Source organism: Mytilus edulis, chromosome 1 (genome assembly GCF_963676685.1).
Source record: "Mytilus edulis chromosome 1, xbMytEdul2.2, whole genome shotgun sequence".
In the NCBI taxonomy this organism is placed as follows: domain Eukaryota; kingdom Metazoa; phylum Mollusca; class Bivalvia; order Mytilida; family Mytilidae; genus Mytilus; species Mytilus edulis.
In genome coordinates, this window is record NC_092344.1 from 36,449,847 (window position 1) to 36,474,821 (window position 24,975).

At 32.3% G+C, this 24,975-nt stretch overlaps 2 protein-coding genes across 3 annotated transcripts; one reads left to right on the forward strand and one right to left on the reverse strand.

The window, feature by feature from the left end:
• Nucleotides 1-1,195: 1,195 nt before the first annotated feature.
• On the reverse strand, nucleotides 1,196-17,902 carry LOC139512050 (protein SHQ1 homolog). Of its 2 annotated transcripts, none has more exons than XM_071299371.1 (15): nucleotides 17,801-17,902; nucleotides 15,164-15,277; nucleotides 14,661-14,728; nucleotides 13,068-13,132; nucleotides 11,921-12,046; nucleotides 11,232-11,386; nucleotides 7,264-7,376; nucleotides 6,958-7,019; nucleotides 5,995-6,048; nucleotides 5,626-5,720; nucleotides 4,813-4,866; nucleotides 4,014-4,137; nucleotides 3,690-3,810; nucleotides 2,544-2,583; nucleotides 1,196-1,925 (listed from the first exon to the last, which is right to left on the reverse strand). In XM_071299371.1, the coding sequence occupies exons 2-15, from the start codon at nucleotides 15,236-15,238 to the stop codon at nucleotides 1,527-1,529; spliced, it is 1,551 nt and encodes a 516-aa protein (XP_071155472.1). In that variant the 5' UTR covers nucleotides 15,239-15,277; nucleotides 17,801-17,902; the 3' UTR covers nucleotides 1,196-1,526. The 2 variants fall into 2 exon arrangements, with proteins under 2 accessions (XP_071155472.1, XP_071155480.1); XM_071299379.1 differs by having other exon boundaries at nucleotides 1,516-1,925; nucleotides 17,815-17,900.
• Nucleotides 17,903-22,404: 4,502 nt separating this feature from the next.
• On the forward strand, nucleotides 22,405-23,650 carry LOC139513070 (zinc finger CCHC domain-containing protein 10-like). Its single transcript, XM_071301252.1, has 2 exons — nucleotides 22,405-22,686; nucleotides 23,408-23,650. The coding sequence occupies exons 1-2, from the start codon at nucleotides 22,405-22,407 to the stop codon at nucleotides 23,648-23,650; spliced, it is 525 nt and encodes a 174-aa protein (XP_071157353.1).
• Nucleotides 23,651-24,975: the final 1,325 nt, after the last annotated feature.

Here is a 24,975-nt window from a genome sequence, read left to right on the forward strand (position 1 = left end):
AGTTTGGTTTAAATTGGCCCAGTAGTTTTAGAGGAGAAGATTTTTCTAAAAGATTACTAAGATTTACGAAAAATGGTTAAAAATTGACTATAAAGGGCAATAACTCCTAAAGGGGTCAACTGACCATTGACAACGACGGACGCCAAGTGATGAGAAAAGCTCACTTGGCCCTTTGATAAGATTTTGGCATGCTGTTTCTGGTGGCAGCATCAATAATTCATTATTTTGTGATCAGGTCATTTTATGGGTAACCAATAGTGGTTGGTCAATCATATTTGGTATGTAGTGGTATTGGCATTAGCACATTAAATGTCCATGGAGATCAATTGGCCTATATCCCTCAGTCATGGTCTTTTGACTTTGAAACATAGTTTACAAGTAAAAGTTTGTGATTATGTCAAGGATTTAAGGAGCACTGCTAGTGAGAGGTCTTTGCTATTTGGTATGCAGTTGTAAAATCATTGACATATCTCATTTCCATGGCGATCATGTGACCCCACTCCCTTACATGGTCTATTGACATGCTTGCATATGTTACACCTTAAAGGTTGTGATACGGCCTTAACTAATAATATTGGGTACTATGCCTTTGCGTTAGCAATTGAGCATACCATATCAATTGAAATTATTTGGCCCTGTCCCATCAGTCATGGTCTATTGACTTTGAAACTTTTGTATAGTTAACACATTCAAGATTGTGATTATACCAGTTTCAGATGAACCACTGATGGTTTGCCGATGATATTTTGTACACAGTTGTAGAAGCATTAGCACATCTAATGAAAACAATGAATTAAATATTCCAACAAACTTGTTATAGGACTGCATGCAAACTTTGCCAAAACCACAGAATCAAATATTCATGAACATTTATATTATGCTCCATCCTTAAAAGTTGGTACCCATGTAAAAATTGATTTTTCACAAGTACTAAATATATTTCTCTAATGATTTTCAAATAATAAGCAGGCAAAATTTTTCCTTCTTTGAGTGATCTGCAAAAAAATGTGTTCTTTCTACGTGACGTCATCAGGCATGGTTGCCTTTTTTCATGCTGTCACAATAGGAAATTCAGAGGAAAGCAAGAAAATTTGACCAATGAAGAACTGAGATCAAACGAACCACACGTTGATTAATTTTTTTTTATACAATGGGTGCAGAAAGGGATAAATTGACGAAGAATTAGAGAAATATATATATCTGTCAACAGTTTATTGATCTCACTGAGTTTGTTCTTACAACAGCTTATTACAATAAATAGTGTGTATTTTAAAAAAGCTAGACATGTTGTATAGACATCGGTATATTGTTGAAGATGGTATGCTGCCCCCTAGATGTTCACTGGTTATTCATGTTTCAAAATAATAGTCCCACCTTGTCAATTAAAATCTTGAAAATCTCATCGAAAATCTTATGACCCATACAAAAAAGAATGCATTTTTTAGTTTGATACTTTAAAAAAATCTGAAATTAGGATTAATAATGTTCAGTATTTTATATAACTTAAAAAACAAGTTTTGTGGTTATTATTTTATTTCTGAAATAATTTGTTTATGTGCATCATCAGTTCTTTCTGTATTGTTATCATCAATGTTTGTTGTTTTGTCGGTGTTATTTTTCACGCTTTCAACATTCTTTACATCAATTTCTCTGTCAGATTTAATCATAACAATGTTTGGAATTTCTTTGGTATTGTCTCTTTCATCATCTGAGCTGTTTGATGAACATTCAGAATCTGTGCTTTCATCATTAGTTTCTGTGTACTCCCCTGAACTATCAGAACTGTCATCATCACTGTCATGTGGTATTTTTATATTAGAAACATCCTTGCCTAAATTTTCTATGACATCATCAACAATAGCTTCTTTAGTCTGACTTTCTATAAGTGACAAGTCTAATCCAACATCAACTTTTTTAAGATTAAACTATAAATGAAAAGAGAAAAACATAAACATTGTTAGTTATAAAGATAGGACTGAAGACATTGTGTTTCCATTATAAATGTACTTTATTCTTGTGAACAATTAAGACAATGTTATCACAGACATGTTTTGCCTTCTACACCTGAGAAAGAAAATATATTTTTGAAATAATACTAATATATTGAGTTTAACCGTTTGCAACTGATTTTTATCATTTGGTCCTATGATGTTCTCTTACACCACTGTCCCAGAAAAGGGGACCGTTGAGCGGTCACAAACATGTTTTTTTTTGTTCCTCTCCCAAGTCAGTAGTCTGTAATGTAGTGGTTGTTATTGGTTCATGTTTGTCATATTTGCTTTTTGTAAATTGTATTGTCCTAAATCATGCCCTTTGTTTTCTTATTGGAATATTTCACATTTTGTAATATCTTTTATAGCTGTCTATAAAATATTGGTTTAGCTCATTATTGAAGGCTGTACAATGATCTATAATTGCTGACAAGCACATTATTTTAACTCTGGTGGATAGTCATCTAATTGGCAATCATACATCATCTCCCTATTTTATACAATAACTTGGGTTAAAGGATGGTGTATCACAGATGTATATTTAGGCCTTACCTTTTTAATTGTCTCAGTCAGAGACTGTAACTGTTTTGAACTGAAAAAAAAATACATCAAATTATCACACCATGGTTGTGTTCAACATCGTAGCAGCTACGTAGCTGCTATCAATATCTATGTAGAAACTATAGGCTAGCTACACGTTCAATAGACAAAAATCTACGTAGCACTACGTAGCAGCTACGATATTGAACGCGGCCTATATTCTTTCTTATGTCAGGTAAAAAACATAAGCATGTCATCAATTAATTTTCTTGCAAAGGTCAATTTTATTTCAATTCATTCATTGAATGAGCTTTTTAAAAAGGTCAGGTGCTGAAAAATAATCAGCTCACTGGTAGTCACTATAATTGTTTAAGCCACTGGTCTTTAGCTTCTCTGCTATTAAATTAAATTACATTTTAGACAAGTCAATTTTCGTAATGCATAAAGATGTAATAATTTACATATTTAATTTTATTGCACCTTAATCAAATTCAAACAGACCTTTTTAAGAAGATTAGTTAACATGTTAACCATTGGTGGCATTTGGCTGTTAACTGCTGTTTGGTCAGGTTGTTGTCTCTTTGACACTTTCCCCATTTCCATTTTCAATTTTAACCATCTTTTTGATTATTTTTTAACATACACATTTTTCTTGATAGATATTGGATTGCTATCTAATTGACATACTTCTAGTATCTCCTTTATCATGTTTATTCACGGTCAAATATAACTGGGGGAAAATAAAATCTTGTTTATAATTACTTTATATATTTCAATCAATATTTTCCTTTTTTAAACTGGCAATTTAAATTTGAGTTTTGAGTAAATTTCTGATTTATTCCAAGCTTATACAGTCCTTTTTCCAACCATAAGCAAGACATTTTCCTGTTTGAATAGTTTTACACTATTCATTTTTTTGGGCCCTTTATGACTTACTGTTTGGCGTGAGCCGTGTTGAAGACCACACTTTGACCTATAATGTTTTTTTTTTTTACAAAAGACTTGAATGGAGAGTTATCTCATTGGCACTCATACCACATCTTCTTATATCTATTATCTTTCTTATACTGTTTGTAAGAAAAATGATAAATGACCTACATTTTCATATATTATTTTAATGTTTAACAGACAAAAACCTGTGATAACATAAATACTTACTCTGCTGACTGTATCCATACACAATAGTCTGTTATATACAGGTCATTGAGTAAGTAATGTGGATAAGTCTCCGAGAAACATCTATGGATATCCAGTAAACATTTCAATAATGTTTGCCTCCCTGAAAATCAAATATATTTGATTCATAAGTATGTCAAGGTGTTTTTGAAATTAGAAAATGAATTCAAGTTTTACATATCCTTAATATTCTATACTTAAAGCTATGACCCATTCTCATAATAGATATTCTGGACAAATATGATGTTCAATGTACCTGTACCAATTATCTGAAGCTTAATACCAGAAAAATACAAAAACTCTTACCCCCATTTAATATCTTTACAGTATCATGGTGGACTTTGACAGCAAACTCCCAGTTTCTGTACAATGGATAACACAAACATCGTCTATAACAGGCTCGTAATGTTTCTTCTACAGATGTGAATGTCTAATAATTATAAATAAAATACTTTCATGATAAATTCTGAGTTTATATTTTATTTCATAATCAAATGTCTTCTATGTCACTGTTCTAAAAGATGACGACAATTATATTTTTCTTTTCATTTGACTAAAAAATATCATAAAATATTGTGCAATTACATTCTATAAAAAAAAATTAAAATAGATTCAAGGATGAAATACTCAATTAGTTGAATTTATAAATTTGTCCAAATATCTTATATTATTACATTGGTTGCAATGAATTACATTGATTTCCCAGTTAAATGAAAACCGATAATTTCACATGTGAAATATACGTGGTTATTTCACTCTCTGACATCATACAACAATAAGCGTTGTCAAGACGTCGATAACAGTGGATCAAAACAAATTGTGAATGCGTAGAGAAAAGATATAGTCCCTTTAATACACGCTTAACATTAATTTCTTTAAAAAAAGCCATTTGCTAATGTAATAAAAAGAATAACTAATTAAAGAATTCAAATATAGAAAAATATTCAACTCATGACCTAAAAACACTGAAAATTAACTCATGCACTACGCGCATTCGTGAATTAATGTGTTGTTCGGTCACTCGTTGAATATTTTTCTCTATTTGTATTCTTTGATAAGTTATTCTATAACTAATTGATGTATATTGATTATTAAGAAAACTTACATCCAGCCAAGACAGTGTAGAACTTAGTTTACTGATGGTCCATGATGATTCTACCTGTAACAGAATGAAATAAGGTTTATGAACTATTCAGCTTTTTTCAGAAGACATTTTTTTTTCTTCATTTTTGCTGATCCTGTTTAAATTTTTGGCTTTACAAAAATAAACAAAATCTTAGTTATTTCATTACATTGTATTTTCACATATATGAGATAATAAGTCATGAACTGTATGAAAATTGTAACAATTGTTTTTTGGTTTTACCAATGATATAAATATTTTAGTTTGTTGACTTAAGTAAATACCTATATAAATGAAAAGAAAATCAGAATTATATATAGTTCTAAAAATACATATTTAAACCTTTCAACAATAATATTTATGTTTTGTTCTTAGAACATTTTGTGCTCTTCATTATGGTTAAGACATTTGTCATTTTTCTTGGAATGGTTCTGCCCTCAAATAAGAGAACAACAATTGTAAAAAATATTGCAACTATTAAATTCTGAGGAAAATGAATGTAAACAATTTTATACTGTGAGCCTTACTAGCTTGTTTAAACCTAAATGGGGGTCTCATTGGGGGTGCCGATCCCGGATCCCGCTTTCTGTTTTGTCACATTCCCCTTTTCCGCTTACACTATGTATGTAAGCAATTCTCATTTTTTTGTCATTTCCAGATACCGCTAGACCTCATTTGCCGTTTTCACGACACAATAATTTGACTTTCACGTTTCACGCTTACAAAAAATCAGCAATCCCGAGTCACGCTTAGGCCCCAATGAGACCCACCTAAATGATGATATACAAAACTTACATTGTGTTCTCCTTCTGTGCTTCTAACATCATAACAGTAGGCAAATATTATATCTACTAAACCTAAATATGTTGATATCTTATTATCTATTAAATCTGTATAAATCAGTTAAGGTAATATAATAGTATTTAAAATGAAAATATATAGCTTATTACTTTGAATTCTTGGGCTGCTGTTTAATGGGATTTTGCAAATGTATCTCATCTTATCTATTAACACACATCAATTGTAACTAATACATTGTAGTGATACAAACTGTTAATTCAAACCTCAATGTTATACTAGTCTACTCATGTCATCAAAGATCATGTTGTCTTACTGCAATTAGATATGAATTTCAAACTAAATTCTTTGACAAGCAAAGGATACATTCTTTCTTTGGTAAATTCCTCATCATTTCTTTGTCTTCATCAGTAAAGCTTTCTGAAAAAAAGTAAAAACTTCATAAAATCCCAAACTTCAAATTTCATTACTGCTAGATATATTTCTTAAACACCCTTACATATTTCCCATACTGAATAATGAGTTTTATCCTGATTTAGAGTAATTTCTCGCAATTTGATTGGCTGATATTGTCCTAATAAATTTCAGTACAATTTTTTACTACGTCAATAGGAATTATCTCCCTTATTTATTACGTCAATTGGGATTATCTCCCTTATACCATTGACCTAATAAAAAAATTAAAAAAATGAGTTGCTTCATAGTCCTAATTTTTTGAATTTTTCACAGTTTTAGATTAACATGACTAAATATCTTAAATATATTTGGTTGATATTGTCCTTATACTGAATTTAAAAATAATAATATGTAATATAACAAAATCAGGATAAATTCGTTACACAGTGTTCAATTGTCCTAATACGGAATTTATCGGGTCAATAAAATTCATATCAGGTTTGGCTTCGCCTCACCCGATATGAATTTTATTGACCCGATAAATTCTCGTATTAGGACAATTACACACTGTAACTAATAGTATATTTACTAATAAACATATCAAATGGGATTGGAACCATACTTAATTTTTTTAACTTTTCCAGTCCATTAATGAACAAGACATAATTTCTTTTCTAGAATATTTTCAATGAAAATAACACTAAAATATAAATTTTGTGCATCCAAAGCCTTTTTCAGGATTTAGCTTAATCAGGAACATTCCAACATAAACATTTGAATGTCAGTAATGAATTCATAATTAGGAATGTTAGGAGCTATATTAACAATAGGAACCTAAAAAGAATACCCAAATCAATCTTATTCAACTGTGCAGGAGAATATATTCATTCAGAGATGCTTAAACATATATTTTGAGAAAAAAATGCTAATCACCTGACAAACATGGATTATAACTTAATAAATCCCTGACAGCATCATCTTCATACAAATCTGCTCTGAAACAGAGACCATTATAATTTCAATATTTTTCCTTAAAAATGTGCACCACAAAAGTTAATTTTTCATTCAGTAATACATATTTCATAAAAAACATTAAATGTTGTTTTCGCTCATTTGTTATTCAAAATAAAGTAAATCTACACATATTGTGACAATACATTCAAAATGTAAAAAGTGTATTACACAGACTGTACATTGCTTTAATCTGCACACACTTAAGGAATAAACATTACAACTTACAAATAATAATCTTCATCAAAGTTCTGTTGTTCTGCCATTTCTCTTTTCTCTCTCCTGTCACTGACACTACATTGGTCTGGATTCTTTAAGTCTACTATTTCAATAATTTCATCCTGTAATATAAATAGTTTCATAAAGTTTCCCTATAGGACTATGGACATTTGTCATTATCACCAGAATTTACAGATAGGAATGTTAATTGGAAAATGTTTATCTTCCATATTTTCCATTTTAATTTCACTAAAATAAGTTTTGTAAATTTTGTTTTCCCCAAGATCTGTGATAATTGTAAAACAAATCAAAGCGCTGTAAGCGCTGAAGGCAGTTAACCAAAAACCAAGGCAACCGTAATTATGAAAACTGGCAATGTTGCCTCAACATTAAACATTCATATATAGTACATTCATGTTTATCTAATGATTTATTTATTTTAAAAGGCAAATAATTTATATGTTATCAAGGTTTCAAAAGCAATGCATATATGAGGGGGGTTAGGATTTGTTATATTGTCCCATACATGAATATATATGGTTTAGGGGTGGGGATCTGGACCATTTTTAAAACAGGAAGGGTGGGGTGACCCCAGCAACTCTTCCTATATTTCATTTGATTTTTTATATTGTCACAAACATGAATATATACGGTTAAGGGGTGTGGATCTCGACCGTTTCCAAGTTCTCAAACAGGAGGGGGTGGGGTAACTCCAGGGACTCCCCCTATATTTCATTTTATTTATTATATTGTCCTATACTTGTATATATGCAGGGGCAGATTCATGGGGGGGGGGGGGGGGTTGCGGGCTTGCACCCTCCTTAAATTTGCAAAGCATGGGTTGTTCTAAGCTTAATAAAGAATATTCCGATAATTTTACCTCGCTCTGCTCGGCAAAAATTTAAGTTTGTGCCCCTCCTATTAGTCCTAATCTAAAATCCTGGATCTGCCCCTCATATGGTTTAGGGGTGGGTAGCTCGACCGTTTCCAAGTTATCAAACAGGAGGGGTAGAGTGCCCCAAAGAATGCCACCTATATATCATATGATTTAATTACATTTAGGTATACATAATATAGTTGCATTATTTGTGAAAATAAAGAAACTTTCAGCTACTTTAATTGACCCTTCAAAATTGAGAAAAACAAATAACCCTTCGAAATTGCAGTAATATGTTACACTTTAAAAGCATCTCACATGCATTATCATCATTTATCACTGATAAAGAAAATTTAAACTGACCATGAACATGTATATTGTTAGATATACTGTTCCCAGCTGTCACTTTGTATTGGATTTTTAAATTAAAATTTGTAAAAAAGTAATTTTGAGTTTCTGTATAAAATATTTTTCTGCTTTTTCTTTCTTTTACATATATCTTTTGGTTTACAATTCTAGTGTTTATATTCATTTACCATGCATAGATTTATTTTTTCGCCTGCTTTGATTTATTTTGTAATTGATCGCCAAACCCGGAATTATCCTTATCCGCTTCCGGAATCGGATCTGATATTGTAAAATTTTGTCTTCACGGCCGCCATTGTTAAGTGTTTACAATGTTGTTTTTGTCAATCAGATACGATTTTACTCGAATTTATACAATATTTGTCGGCGATTTTCTGTATAAAGCTAGCGGTTGAACAAAATGAACATCGCTGTCATGAATAATAATAATAAAAATAAGTTTTTAGCTAGTTTAATTGGAGACTGGTGACTTGCATGGAAGGTTTGCAAAGTAATTTCTTATTTTCTTTCAAGTGGAAGGTAACTAAGTCGGGCGTAGCTAGAAAACCAACTATCCTAGTCGAAATTCCGCTTGCAAAAGTGGAAGGTCCCGGACCTCGGACCACCGCTAATTTGCACACCTGTCTCCAAATCAAATTGAAAAGCTACGAAAATTTCTTTTTTCTAATTTGAAATTGCCGCCAACAGCATGAACAGTTGAACTTATTATATAATAGACTACTGACGCAATTGTACTACATATTGATGACAAACAATATCCCTACGACTTTTGTCATTTGGGAAATCTAAACTACTTGTCTTAAGAGATTTTCGGCGATTAAATATTTCATACAATTGTTCCTTGACATCTTAGCTAAAAGCACAAGTCATAATGAACTACACAAGGATTCTTAATAAGCACTACTTTCTATGTGTAACTTCAAAACTTTTGGATAAATCGACGATCATTTAAGGTTTTTCTGGTCATATTTTTTGTAATCCAGAATAAAAAGTATTAAAAAATGTTCAATTAGTTATATATAACATAGTAGCGAGCTAGATAATAACAATGGCAAGTATTTCAGCATTTATTGGGTAGAACACAAATCTAGGGTGCTCGCATAATGCAGCTTAACTGCATAACAAGAGGCTGTCACAACGACAGCAAACCGGATTTATTTACATTTATTTGTGTCCTGGCAATATCACAAGAACCATTACTGATGAATGGTGAAAGTGAAAATCATCAATATCAAATTTGACCTCCATTTTGTCATCAGTATCAACATTTTGAAATAATTATATTTGAAAAGCTTAGATTGAATGGTTCATGAGTAAATGCAACAATGTGAATGGAAACGCCATTTTACGATCTTTCAAGAACCATAACTCCTGAATAGTAAAAGTCAAAATCGTCATTATGGAACTTGACCTCTATTTTGTCATCAGTAACAACATATTAAAATTTCAAAAGCTTTGGTTGAATGGTTCATGTGAAAATGCACAGACACGACGGGAAACACCATTTTTCAATCTTTCAAGAACCATAACTCCTGAACGGTAAAAGTCAAAATCGTCATTATTGAACTTGAACTCCATTTTGTCATCAGTAACAGCATATTAAAATTTCGGAAGCTTTGGTAGAACAGTTCATGCATAAATGCACGGACACGACTGGAAACTCCATTTTTCAATCTTTCAAGAACCATAACTCCTGAATGGTAAAAGTCAAAACCGTCATTATTGAACTTGACCTCCATTCTGTCATCAGTAACAACATATTAAAATTTGGGAAGCTTTGGTAGAACAGTTCATGAGTAAATGCACGGACACGACTGAAAACTCCATTTTTCAATCTTTCAAGAACCATAACTCCTGAACGGAAAAAGTCAAAATCGCCATTATTGAACTTGACCTCTGTATAGTTGTCAGTAATAACATATTAAAATTTTAAAAGTTTTGGTTGAACCGTTCATAAGTTAATGCACGGACAACATTTGATTGCCGCCTTTCAAGAACCATAACTCCTGAACGGTAAAAGTCAAAATCGCCATTATTGAACTTGACCTTCGTATAGTTGTCAGTAATAACATATTAAAATTTTAAAAGCTTTGGTTGAACGGTTCATAAGTTAATGCACGGACAACATTTGATTGCCGCCTTTCAAGAACCATAACTCCTGAACGGTAAAAGTCAAAATCGCCATTATTGAACTTGACCTTCGTATAGTTGTCAGTAATAACATATTAAAATTTTAAAAGCTTTGGTTGAACGGTTCATGAGTTAATGCACGGACAACATTTGATTGCCGCCCGCCCGGCTGCCCGACCGCCCGGCCGCCCGCCGTACATCCCCAAATCCCGGCTGCCCGACCGCCCGGCCACCCGCCGTACATCCCCAAATCAATAACCGACATTTTTGTCACAAAAATCCAGTTAAAAATGATTCCAGATCCTGGTTGTTTTTTTTAAACTACAGGCATAAAAAAAATGTACAACAAAAGTAGTATATAGCAACAAAGGAGATTTCAAAATGAGAGACATAAAGATACATAAATTAAAGCATTGACAAATCAAATGATACCTTGGTCTGGGGATTTTTTACCTAAAAATCTGCAATAAAAAGGTTCCAGTAAGACAATGATCATTATAATACTGAATCTCTATTGTATATCTGACAGTTATGTACCTTAGATTTATAAGAATCTGAATATCCTTTATAAAGAAAATTCATGTATATATTCTGACATGTTTACCTGTAGTCTAGTGAACACTCCTGACTTCTGATTAGCAAAGCCATATTTAGGACAGTCTAAGGATAATTCTTTTTCAGTATAAGGGGTCTGTTCTATATGCCAATCAAACTCCTCCTCTTCTTCCTCGTCAGCCTGTGTACCATCATTTGATTCATCTGTAGCAAAAAGCCAAAATCAATTTCTGGAACAGCAAGTACAAGGTTTTCAAAGTGTTCAAATAATTTCCAATTGTGTTGTTCAAATAATAATTAGGAAGGAGTACCAATGCATGATATTGTTAAACATATAAATAAAGAAATGTGGTATGGTTGCCAATGAGACATCTATCTATAAAAAATCGAGGATGTGAACGACTGGTTAAAAGATAAAATATTAAATGTAAAACAAAACTGTATTTAACATCTTATCAGATTTTTTTTTGGAAAGTTACTTCTACTGAGGTATGTTCACTGTTATTTTCATATTCATTTAACAGTTTAAATTACATAAACTGACAACAATCAATTTGGAAGTCTGGAATTTCCAATTTTTAATCTTTACTTTTCAAAATAGATAGACATGTGTGTCAATTTGTGAACATGTCTACCTAACTTCAAAAACAAAATTTTGTATGATGTACTACCTACATTGTATGATGTAGACATGCTCCAATAATATTATCCCTGAAAATATTTGTAGTAATAACTTACTCAAAACTTCAATCAAAGGTGACTGACCAGTTGTCTGCCCTTTATTAGTTAGTAGTTTTGTAATCATGTCTAACCCTTCAAACAATTCTCCTGGAGTTTCTTTAGGTACTGTTACTGTAAATGATCCTACAATAGTCATAATAAAACTGATGAGCTGTAAACAAAATCAGGAGCACAAGATATGCCTCACATGCTTTCCAGCAAAATCAAACATAAGATTTTTTTTTCTGTACGTACTACAATATATTGTTCTTGTAAGGAGGTATAGGTAAATCATGAATTTAAGTGTTTAAAGAAGTGCAAAATCTGTTGCAATCTCCAGAGTTGATGTTGGCTTTGAATTCAATGTTTTGGTGACATGAAAGCAATTATTAAGAAGCTTTAATATTAAAATAATCAAAGATGACCAAAAAAATCATTTAACATCCTTTTAAAAAATCTTTGCATTTTACATGTACCCGGCGTTTTGCATTTGCGCCGATCTGCATTTCATTTGCGCCGATTTTTTCTTTCATTTGCGCCGATTTTTCTTTTCATTTGCGCCGATTTTTTTACAGGTAAATAACAGGTAAATTACAGGTGAAATGATATAAGAGGATGTGGTATGAGAGCCAATGAGACACCTCTCCATCCCAGTAATGTTATTTTCATTTATCATTAAAGACCTCTTCCGTTAGCCAGTTGTACATGTGTTATGAATTGTCAATCATAACATGTATATAACTGTTGTCTCCTGCTTAAAATCAAGAACTAGGAAATAAATTCTAAATTTATATCGACTGTGATGCCTGTTATACATTGTTATAAGGAGATTGAATATTTACTTTATCGAAAAACATATAAAGCATTGATTTACTGTGAAAGTACTTTATTTCGTTGGTATCAATTTTCGTGCTTTGAAGAAAGTTACAAGTTCGCCGGATTCTTAAATTCGTGGATTTCAAATTTTTGAGAGGAAAAAAGTGCTAGTATAAGTGATTTTTTTCATGACAGTCATCATTTTTTAAAACAGATCATCCAGCATTAGGAGACTGTGTTTCAGACGATTGTGTGATAATTTATGACCTTTACATTGTAGCAAAATAAAGTGTTCATTTGAATCTATAGGTTTGCAACTTATTCTGTAATTGACAAACACATGTATTACCATTATCAGCATCATATTTAGCTTGTTCTCTTCCATCCTCTACAATATTCCCTGGTAATGATAATCTATAATACATAAAGTACACATGTCTATTGATAAAGCAGACAAATAATTAAGTCCTTATAATTCGGTAAAAACTCTAATTTGGCATTAAAATTAGAAAGATCATATCATAGGTAACGTGTACATGGTGTACTAAGTTACAAGTTGATTGGACTTCAACTTAAGGTAGCACAATACAAAGATTTTTCATCCCCAATCAGACATCTTTAAACTGATGTAACTCCACTCATCCTTCTTTAAATTTTATAAATGAGGTACCAAAAGAAAGAAGAATGATTAATCTTTTAAATTGTGATAATTTCATTATGACATGATTATTACATAATTAATTGTTATGTAATTAGTTGCTATATTGTGATGTTCATACTTGAATGAATTTAGCTTCTTTGTTATTCAGAGCATCCCAAAATATTTTATAGATTCTTGTACAACACAGCTTGACCTCCTTGTCTCAGATTTTTCCTAGTGTATTCCATTCTCTCATAAATCTTCAATGAAGTTTGCAACATCAATTCATAAGAGATCACTAAATTCAATGTGGTATAAAATTTGTTCTATTGATGTTTTTGGAAATCTGAGACACAGTTTTGGAGGTCAAGCTGTGTTGTACAAGAATCTATAAAATATTTTGGGATGCTATGAAGAGCAAAGAAGCTAAATTCATTCAAGTGTGGACATCACAATATAGCAACTAATTACATAACAAATAATTATGTAATAATTATGTCATAATGAAATTATCACAATTTGAAAGATTAATCATTCTTCTTTCTTTTGATACCTCATTTTTAAAATATAAAGAAGGATGAAATGAATTACATCAGTTTAAAGTTGTCTGATTGGGAGTGAACAAATCTTTGTATTGTGCTACCTTAATCAAAAACTACCTCGACCAAACACTTTACAATGAAGTGGGACAGACGCAAGAATTAACAGAAGAACCAACAGACGGACGAACTAATGCACAGACCAGAAAACATACTGCCCATCAATGGGCCATAAAAACCTTCAATCAATTATTCCAAATTAGCTTAGGATTTACCTAACTTAGTAAAATTGATCTGATTGTTGATTGATCACCTCTTTCACAGGGCACCATACAAAATCCAGGATTGGTAAAGAGTACTTATTGTGGAAATCAGTGTCACGGAATAGAAGTTCCTTCATAAAATAAGTTCCAAAAGGAAAATATATTCTGGAATATTATTTCCACAGGAATAAATATTACAGTATAAGTTCCTAACAGAATAAATGATATAGAATATTTGTTCCAACAGGAAAAAATATTATGACAATGTTTATAACAAAGTTTCCATTGCAACTTCTGTTAGACTGAACAAATATATGTTGACATTGCAAACAAAGAAAACATAATTTTTCATTTAAGTGTGAACAAAATTATCTAACCCATGATACAGGTTATAAAATTGTAATGTCTGTATTCTAACAAAAATCATTAAGTTCCAACAGATTTGATTATACCTGCAATTAACAATGTACAAAACACAGATAACACATATGAAAATTTACCTCAGAAAATATGGTTTTGAGTGAAATCTGAACTCATTTCCTTCTATAAATATTTCTGTATCTGTTATCTGAAAAATAGAAGAAGAAACAATCTTTTTGTTTTTCATGTATGCTTCAATTTAGAATTCCTTTTCAAAAAATTTAGATCGAAAAAAATTCTGATTTTTAAAATATAACATACCAGCTCTCATTACTCTAGGCGGATTTAGATGGTTTTTCAAGGGGGCTTGGGCCCCCTGTTTGTAGGAATAATTTGTTTGATGACATAGGTATTCACTGAAGCATGACGTGAGCAGGCCCCCTCTTAGGCAGTCAGTGGGCCCCTTCATGAAAATTTCTGGATCCATCACTGCATACAACATCTTCTTTAATACATGTATATCTAAATACATTTTGTACTCATAGTTCATTCTATATAAATTCAATTCAATAATAAATTCATTTGTCTTGTTAAATTATATATACAGTAACATACTTGACATTTTTAATGTTTACTATCTTACCCTTGCATATGGTGCTTTGATAATGATGGTTATAAAGTCATCATCTTGTTTGATTTCAAATGCTGGAGTCAACATATTTGCCTGGTTGTGGTTGGTGTTTAAGAGGTCTGACAGCTGTTTGAAATATATGTAAAGAACACAGATATATAATAGATTAATAAAGATTTATAAGCATTTCAGAATTCAAAATTCAAAACAGCACCATCACAAATACTGATTTCATGTTTTTAATTTTATATCACCACGATCCTTTACACAAAGAAGTTTCATTTTAACTTTAAAAATTGCAATCCCCTTTCTACCTTTAGTTTGTTATGCCCTTAAAAAGTCAAATTTTTGTCAAGTCTTGTACCTTTTACACTTGTAATCATGGTAATCTTGCTTTCAATAATGGATTTTTTAATAATGCTTATTTTCAATTTCATCTGTATATGTTCATAATATAAAGAATACTTATTAATAATATACGAAGTTTTCGAAAATAACGCCTAAACGTTGTGCACGATGTTCCTACAACACGACGTTACACTAAAAATGCGGCGTCAAAGAGGGTTTTTGACTTTGATTAATTTTTGCAAGTTTTATTCGTTTTTTTTATATGTTGTTGGTTGATTCTGGTTCTGTTCTTTTTGTGATATCATTTTATCATAAATTACTTCAAGTCGGAGTCAAGTGGAAATCGATTTAATAATGTTTACCTTTGAAGTTAGTTCACCTAAAAATGCAGTGCTTACTGTCGCAAGTAATGTAGGAAGGAAAAATTGGACGGAAGTACATGTATACGGTTTCCATAAATAATGTGCAAAACTTTTATCATAGGATGTTTAACTTTCATGGTGCATATCATCTGTTATTGTAAAATTTCTATATCTCAATTCAACCCCAATACAAATATATCTGACACTCTGCAAGTAAATCGAAACATTTTTAACCTTGATTAATTTGAATAGAATTGTATTTTTCTTGGCACATAATTTGTCGAAATACACCCCTTCAATTTCTTGAATCTTGGCTTGAGAATTATTTTCCAAGTCTTCTAAAGTTGCTTGCTTAAATTGTTTAACTTCTGATATACATTTTAAAATAAAGCAATCTACTCTTGAATTGTCCGTAAAAACGGCTAATATAATACCGGGTTTTATTAATTCAATGAAACGGTTTTCGTGTTTTGGATTTGTCTTTCAATTACAATGTACCTCAATTTCATGCACAAGTTAATATTGACGAAAAGTTTCGGCTTCACTAGTACATGAAGTACAGGAATAACTTTCAGTTATAACATGAATAGCAGGCAAATTGCAAGGTAAAACATTCCGTGGACTTGTATTAAATCTTTTAATATAATTGGTGAATGCACCTTACTGAAGAGACTACTTTAAAAGATCTATTTCGAAGTCCTTCCGCAACATAAATTAAAATTCGCATTTAACATTTAGAGGATTGTCTTGGTGTTTCCAATTTGTCTTTGCAAAAGTTGAACGAAGTTCATGTAATGCGATTTAATTTCCCTTTTCACGATTCTTTTAAATAAATCGATAAAAGCTATAAACGATCAATAAAAATTGCAAAAATTTAACCTGTGTCGAATCTATGTCCCGATCGGAGTCTATACATGTAGCAACATGCACTATTCTTTTTTTTCCGGCAGCCATCAACATCTTTTTCCAAATTTCACCAAACGATTTGTTTTAATTATCATGAACATTTAATTGAAACTTTAGGACATGTAACGTGGGAAATTAGCGTTTTTCGGATTTTTCGACGTTTTTCGACGTTTGGACAAAATGGCTACCGTTTTGTAATGTGTTGAAAAAAATTATTCGTTAAAGACCCAAATATGTAGTTAATAATTAAAGAATTTTGGCATTTTGTACTCTTCGTGTATCTAACTTTTGTTTTGATCAATTATAAATAACTTATTGAAATATCAGTTAAAAAATACGTGTTAACTGCTTTGAAAAATGAAATATCAACTTGGACAAAATGGCTAACGCCTGGAAAACGACTGTATAGAGAAGATTTTATAAAATCTGCAATATTTGAACTCACGAACAATGAGGTAAATATTTGTACTTTTGGTAGATGTTGTTATTGTCTTACTCTTTTTATTCGTTTTCTGCTATATCTACTTATAAAATTCACTTTCAATCGTTAAGTTACCGTAAAACGTCGTTGGACATTTTTTTTATTCAAGCTTAATATGCGGCCACCGAGTCAAATGAAATTTGGCAAAATAACGGCTTTAACGCCACAAAGAACCGACACATACCGTTGTTCCTGCCAAGTTTCCGGAAGATCAGAGAATAAGAAATATGATCACTATACATAAGAGTCAAAACAGTTTTTCATAAATGTAACGTTGGACATCCGTTTTTTTCACATAGCTTTGTAATTTCAATCCTCAAACATACTAGATATTAGAGCTATAAAAACATAATTTAAAACATATATTGAATTTGTTTTATAGTGGTTCGTGTTTGCTTACATTTTTATTTTGTTTTGCGGAGGAAATATTTTCGAAGATTGTGTTACAAATCCTAGGGGTTGTAGGAACAGCGTGCGTAACGTACTAACGTTACATCAATATTATATAGAACTTATATCAAGTTTGGCTTAGTAGTTAGAAAAAACTTTTACCTAGCTTTTGTCACCTTGTAGACTGTCGTTATCAGATGGTCAATATCAAGTAAAATAAAATATTTTTACAAGCACATGTCGGAAGTAAACAACAGTGTCTAATTTGAAATCAATGACGGTTACCGCTGTTATGAATCCGAATAAAATGCACAAAAAAGATGAAACCAATAGTAATTCTGTGAATAGAGGTGTTCAAAATTAAAACAGTTTTTATAAACATAGATCAAATGTGCTGTCTACTGATGAGTCCCGAGTTTGAATGATCATTCCCTTATACATACTGGTAATGTTAGCAAGTATAAAAAAAAATATCCTTTTGTTCGTCAGTCCTATCAGGAACATATATATTAACGTTAGATATACTGTTCCCAGGTCCTGTCTATTAAAACAGTAGTGAAAATTTAACACAAAAGTCAATTTTTTAGTCATAAAAGTCATTTTTGTCACAAAAGTCATTTTTGTCACAAAAGTCAATTTTGTCTGCACAATGACAATTTGTGTTTATTTTTGTGTAGACAAAATTGAATTCTGTCACAAAAGTCAATTTTGTGTTAAATTTTCACTTCTGTCTAACAAAACTCAATTTTGTCTCCACAAAAAATAATTTTAATTACAAAATACCAGGATGCTAATTTAATCAACATGTTAATTGCGTACAAATTCAATTTTGTCTCACAAAATTGACTTTTGTGTTTTAATTTCCATATCAGGTAACACAAGTCAATTTTGTATGCAAATAAGTTTATATTTGCATACCTATTTGACAAAATCACTGAAATGAATTTTGTCTACAAAAATAAATTTGTCATTACAAAATTGAAGTTCTCATAAAACAAGTCTGTATCACATAGTTTTGCAAGACAAAAATGATTTTGTTATGACAGAATTGAATTTTGTGTACACAAAATTGATTTTGATTACAAAAAGTTCAAGTCCCATTCGGCGCCCCGTATTATAAGACTTAGCGTTATCTTTGATTTACAATACTCATAAAGATATCGTACATAACGTTGATGTATAAAATCGAAACCAAAATACAGCGGCAAGTATTACAGTATAGAACAGCATGGTTTCATCACCATTCCTATAACATAAATTGGCGGATCCAAAAGGGGGAAAGGGGGGTCCGAGGGTTGGAAAAGAGGAGCGAAAGATACTCCAGAGGGACAGTCAAAATCGTAGAACGAAAATAAACTGACAACACCATGGCTAAAAAAGAAAAAGACATAGACAAATAATAGTAAATAACACACATTATTACATATTGATAAAATTAAAGTAGGGTTTTCTATATGAATGGGATTTTGAATGTATAAGCATATTCACCTGCGGAAAAAGTATATTCACCGCACAAAACGTCGCGTGCTTTACGTGTATAATTTTGGTAAAAAGACGTTCGATGTACAATTAGTTTTGGTCAATAATTGACACATACATTTCTCTCGGAATATGGAATAAAGCAATTAATGTGTTTTGTTTCGATAAATATATGGTTTTATTGACTTTTGAAAAACTGATATCACTTCGGCCGTTAGCCTCAGTGAATGTCGATTTTCAAAAGTCAATAAAACTACATATTTACTCCATTAAAAGACAGCAATTGTGTAACATAGGAAACTAAAAGCTAAGCAACACGAACCCACCAAAAACTTGGGGTGTTCTCAGGCGCTCCTGAAGGGTAAGCAGATCTTGCTCCACATGTGGCATCCGTCGTGTTGTTCTGACATGTTATTACAAATCCGGTAAATAGTCTAATTCGGTAGGTCACATTCAGAAAAGGGAAGGGGATTGTAGTTACGACATATGGAATATATCCGACATCATCTGTGAGACGGTAATTCTATAACTGTCAACCAACTCGTGATGGCGTCCGTAAAATTTACGAAGGCTTGATTTCAACCTTACAATTTGGAACTCATGGTTAATAGCTTCCTTGTGATTAGCAAAGCTCTATCAAGGAAATCATGATAGGAAAAACAAGCCCAGGAATATCGTATCAATTTAGAGATAGAAAACTCGTATGCAGGCGCTGCTGGAGTGTTGCTGCATTCGAAATGGAAAGTTCCCAATTGGGAAGATGAAATCATCTCTTTTGTAACCCCCTTTTGGTCGACGACCAATGCCTTTGAAAAGGGACAAATGGTTAGACGCCACTTTCAAAAATGAATGGATCCGCCTCTGACCTGCTTGCCTTTAGTAACATTAAGCGCTTTTGGAAATGCTGTTTTGTGTTACTGTGTTTTACTGCATGGAACTTGTTTTCAACTATATACCTCAATTCAAATGCATTGATCGTCTAAAAGGAGGGTTCCAACCCCTGGACCCCCCCTCTTTTCGATCAAACACTGATACGCCTGTGCTATGTAGATCTAGAACTATAGCTATAGGTGATGCTCAGTCAGTTTAAACATATTTATTAATGCTCAGTTATACTTCATGTTTGTGTCCTTTCGGTAAAGTGATGCTGACAGTTCTAAATAGTGTATCTTTTTTGTGAACAACTTTTCTTAATTCAGAGTTTGACATTGTACAGATTTTTTAAACCGGTATATTGACTTCAATATGTCTATTCTTTCTTCTTTTTATTTGTTTTGGTGTTTTGTCATCATCCCATTCACATATATTCCCAACTCATTTTATACAAATTGCAAAATTGAATAGAAAAAATAAATGATGACAACAGATCAGACTCATTGTAATAGGTGGATTGTCTAAAATTTAAATAAATATGAATCAACATACCACAGCATTAACTAATACAAAGCTTTGTGTATTTTGTAGTCGGATCAAGAAGCCAGAAATTCAAGATAGAGTATGATACAGTGGAAAACGTAGACAGGACAGGGAATGAGTAAGTCTAGTTTTTCTTTATACAAAAAGGAAATATGAGACATTATCAAATTTAAGTTGTTTTTGCAAAAAAAGTCCCAAAACCATAAAGTACAGCAAAATGTACCGTCCTTCAACACAGAATAGACGAAAAAAATCAGACAAACGAACACAATGCCATCGAGTACATATAGATACAAAGTTCAATAACTAAATAGAAATATACGAAAATAAAAAAAATGTATGATTTGATTTGATTTTTGCATGATGTTTTAACGCCACTTTTAAGCACTGCATTTAGGCTGTTTCGTGGCGGCCAGTTTTTATTGGCGGAGGAAGCCGGAGTGCCCGGAGAAAACCATCGACCTTCGATAGGAAAACTGACAATCCTAGTCAATTAAGATGGCGAGTGCACCCACACGAGCGGGTTTCGAACTCACAACCTCAGTGTTGACTGGCTAGTGATTACAGTAGTAACTACTTAGACCGAGGCCCCAAACATGCATGATAATAGTGGTATACTACATTGTAATTCGACTGAAAGTCAGGGTGTTAAAACATGGCAACAAATTAGGGTATCCTCTAAAAAATATATACATTTAATGAGGAACTTCTGATTTCATCAAATGGTAGCACAAACAAGTATAAAAGACAAATGACCGAAGCCAACACTGTCATTATTGATGACACCCGACTATATTTTGGTAGAACTGGTAGAACAAATGTGATGACACCAATTTATGAAAATGAACTAGAATCCGACAAGTGCATTACAGGCGAGTGTATTGACTCTTGCTGCACATGCCGTAGGTCCGAATAAGAACTTAGTTTTCTTGATCATGAATTTGAAGTTGAGGGTAATATGTTTGAACTATCTTTAGAAAGCAAGCAAACTGAAAATTGCTTTAGAAATGAGGAGACACAAAGGAACGAGCTCCAAATACATGCAAAAAGATCGAAAATTCCTGTTCCAGTAAAACTGCCACAATTGCTAGCTAACAAGAAAATGAAATACGAGGTAAGTCGCCCTCTACTCCAGTAAAACTACCACTAACGTTACTTCTACCAAACAATAAGATGAAATACGTGGAAGATTCGTACTCAGAGACGCTAAAGCTCCAACCATTGTTACGAAACAAGAAGATAATATACGCGAAAGAACTCTCCGACACTACTCTCAAACTACCACCATTGTTACCTGATAAAGAGCAAACATGCAAGCAAAAACACCCCTTCACTAATCGCCCTATTACTCCAAAACGGCTTAGCCGTATTTGGCACAACCTTTTGGAATTTTGGATCCTCAATGCTCTTCAACTTTGTAATTGTTTGGCTTTATAAATATTTTGATATGAGCGTCACTGATGAGTCTTATATAGACGAAACGCGCGTCTGGCGTACTAAATTATAATCCTGTTACCTTTGATAACTACTTCCACCATTACAGAACTTGCCGCAAAACATAATAAAGACATTAATTGTAAACAAGATCAGGGATGAAAGCAAAAATAAAAGTAAAGTTATGTCAACAGAATCAATGTCTAAACCAGCACCACAGCAACCAGCTGAGACAAAAGCTTCCAGTAAAGTTTTAGATATGACCCCAGAATTAGGCTCTAAAAGGGTAAGATGGGAAACTAAGTATAGGACTTTTAAGCTGCAAAAGGCATCTCGTAAAAATTACTACCCCAGTGATAGAACGATTTTCCAGGCTGCATATTTCATCTGGTAAAAAATGCTATATCCCTAAAAGCAAATGGGATAAAGTAAGCAAAATGGTTTATGAAAGATACTGCACCAAACGAACACAAAACAGGGATGAAGGAAAGCAAACAGACAGAGAAAAACAAGACAGATACCCGGAACCAAATCAAATTCATACATTGCCACAAAATATAAAACAGACATCTATTGAAAATAAGGTCAGGAATGATAAGGAAGAGAAAGGTAAAGTTATTTCTACGCAATCAACGTCTACATCAGCTCCACAAAAAACTGCTGAGACAACAGCAAACGGTGGAACTTTTGATATGAACTCAGAATTAGCTTTGAAAAGGGTAAAATGGGAAAATAAGTTTCCAACTTTTAGTCTGCAAAATGCATCTAGTAAAGATTGCTTCATCTCTGAGAGAAAGGACCAACACAAAAAAGGAATGTCAAAAAGCAATCAGAAATAGAAAAACCAGACAGCTACCCAGCACCAGATCAAATTCATACTTTGCAACAAAATTTAAAAAAGACATTAATCGTAAAAAAGATGAGGAATGAAAAGAAAGATAAAAGTGAAGGTGTGAAATCAATGCCTTTATAAGCTCCACAGCCGACTGAAAGGACATTTTTCAATAAAATGTCTGCATCAACACAACAGCAGAGTCATGAGACAACAGATTTCAATAAAATGTCTAAATCAATACAACATCAGGCCGATGAGACAACAGCTATCAATCAAATGTCTAAATCAATACAACATCAGGCCGATGAGACAACAGCTATCAATCAAATGTCTAAATCAAGACAACATTAGGCTGATGAGACAAAGCTTCCAATAAAATGTCAGAAACAGCACAACAACAGGCAGATGAGACAACATAATTCAATAAAATGTCTAAATCAATACAACAGCAGGCTGATGAGACAAAAGCTTGCAATAAAATGTCAGAACCAGCACAACAACAGACTGATGAGACAACAGCATTAAATAAAATGTCTGTCTAAATCAGCACAACAGCAGGCTGATAAGACATCAGCTTCTAATAAAATGTCAGAACCAGACAACAGCAGGCCGATGAGACAACAGCATTAAAAAAAATGTCTAAATCAGCACAACATCAGGCTGCTGAGACAGAAACTGACAATGAAATGTCTAAATCTACACAACAGCAGGTTGATGAAACAAAAGCTTCCAATAAAATGTCAGAACCAGCACAACAGCAGGCTGATGAGACAACAGCATTCAATAAAATGTCTAAATCAGCAAAACATCAGGCTGTTGAGACAGAAACTGCCAATGAAATGTCTTAATCAACACAACAGCAGGTTGATGAAACAACAGCATCAAAGAAATGTCTCAATCAGCTCAAAAGCAAACTGACGAGAAAACTGTTTCCAATGGAATGTCTAAATCAACACAACAACAGGTTTATGAGACAACAGATTCCATTAGAATTTTTAATTCAACAAGTAAACCAAATAGGAATGTCAGAAAGCAAACAGTCAGAGAAAAATCGGCCAGCTACTTAGAACCAGACCAAACTCATTACATTCTGGATATTGCAGTGGATGATAAATATCCCACTGAAGACATCTTTCCCAAGCTGGATGATAATGAACTGATAGGATTTTATCAGGTGCAAGAAAAAAATCTGTTTCCAGTCATCGAAAATATGAGTGACATCAAAGTGATAGAATTGTTCAAGAAACTGCACGGCCAGCATATTGCTGTTATTTAAAGTAGAAGTAATACCGTAGATGACATCCAGAGCTCGAGCTCAGGTAGTACAATAGATGATTTTCAAGATGCAGGAGAAAATGGTGGTACATTGAAATCAACAATGAAAACATTTGTTAAAAAACTTATTTCAGATTGCATAACCAATGTCAACAGAAACTCTTTCTATAAATTGGCAAATTATAAAAGTCCGTTCTGGAACGAATATCAAGACACAATATATTCCTATGCCACCACAAAATGTATTCCTATGCCATCCAATTCACCGAAACCAAAAACACCAAAAACCAGACGTAAACGATATGGACGAAAAATGGATGAAAATAACAATCTTCCAGAATCTTAAAAAGCAATAATATTCAGATTGTTTGATACATTTACGCTTCAAATTTTCAAAAGAAAATCTTTAGTGGATACCTCCAGTTGCAGGAGATTTTGCAGGAAAAATGTTGAAAATTTATAAAATGAAATCTGATTGTGTTAACATTCACAATTAATATTTTCAAAAGACTATCTTTAGATCATATATGTTTACACAGTTTAATATACTCAGGTTAATCATTTGTTTAATTACGCCTCAGCTTGCGCTGTAAATGTACAATTTTTCTAGTCTGTTTTTAGCAAAAGATTGCTGAAACATGGTTCAACGATCATGGAAATTGTAGAGTGGCGAGAATATAAATATAGAAATATCCAGTATAATCTAGAAAATTGAATATATATATATATATAAAATATCAATATCAACAATAGAAAGAAAATTATATTGCACATGTGTACATATTTTTTTGTAAATAAAAATAATAAAAAACAATTTATTTTTGTCAATGTGTCAAACTCCACTGCACTACCTAAATATTTACTATTTCATTAGAAATGTAACACAAGGAGAAATAAT

Coding starts and splice junctions, on each gene's coding strand:
- LOC139512050 (XM_071299371.1), bottom strand. CDS start 15,238: ATGTTGACTCCAGCATTTGAAATCAAACAAGATGATGACTTTATAACC. Junction 6,049..6,957: donor TTATAATCCATGTTTGTCAG/GTGATTAGCATT, acceptor ACTTTTTTTCAG/AAAGCTTTACTGATGAAGAC. Junction 1,926..2,543: donor TGACTGAGACAATTAAAAAG/GTAAGGCCTAAA, acceptor TTTCATTTATAG/TTTAATCTTAAAAAAGTTGA.
- LOC139513070 (XM_071301252.1), top strand. CDS start 22,405: ATGGTTTATGAAAGATACTGCACCAAACGAACACAAAACAGGGATGAA. Junction 22,687..23,407: donor CAGAATTAGCTTTGAAAAGG/GTAAAATGGGAA, acceptor ACCAGACAACAG/CAGGCCGATGAGACAACAGC.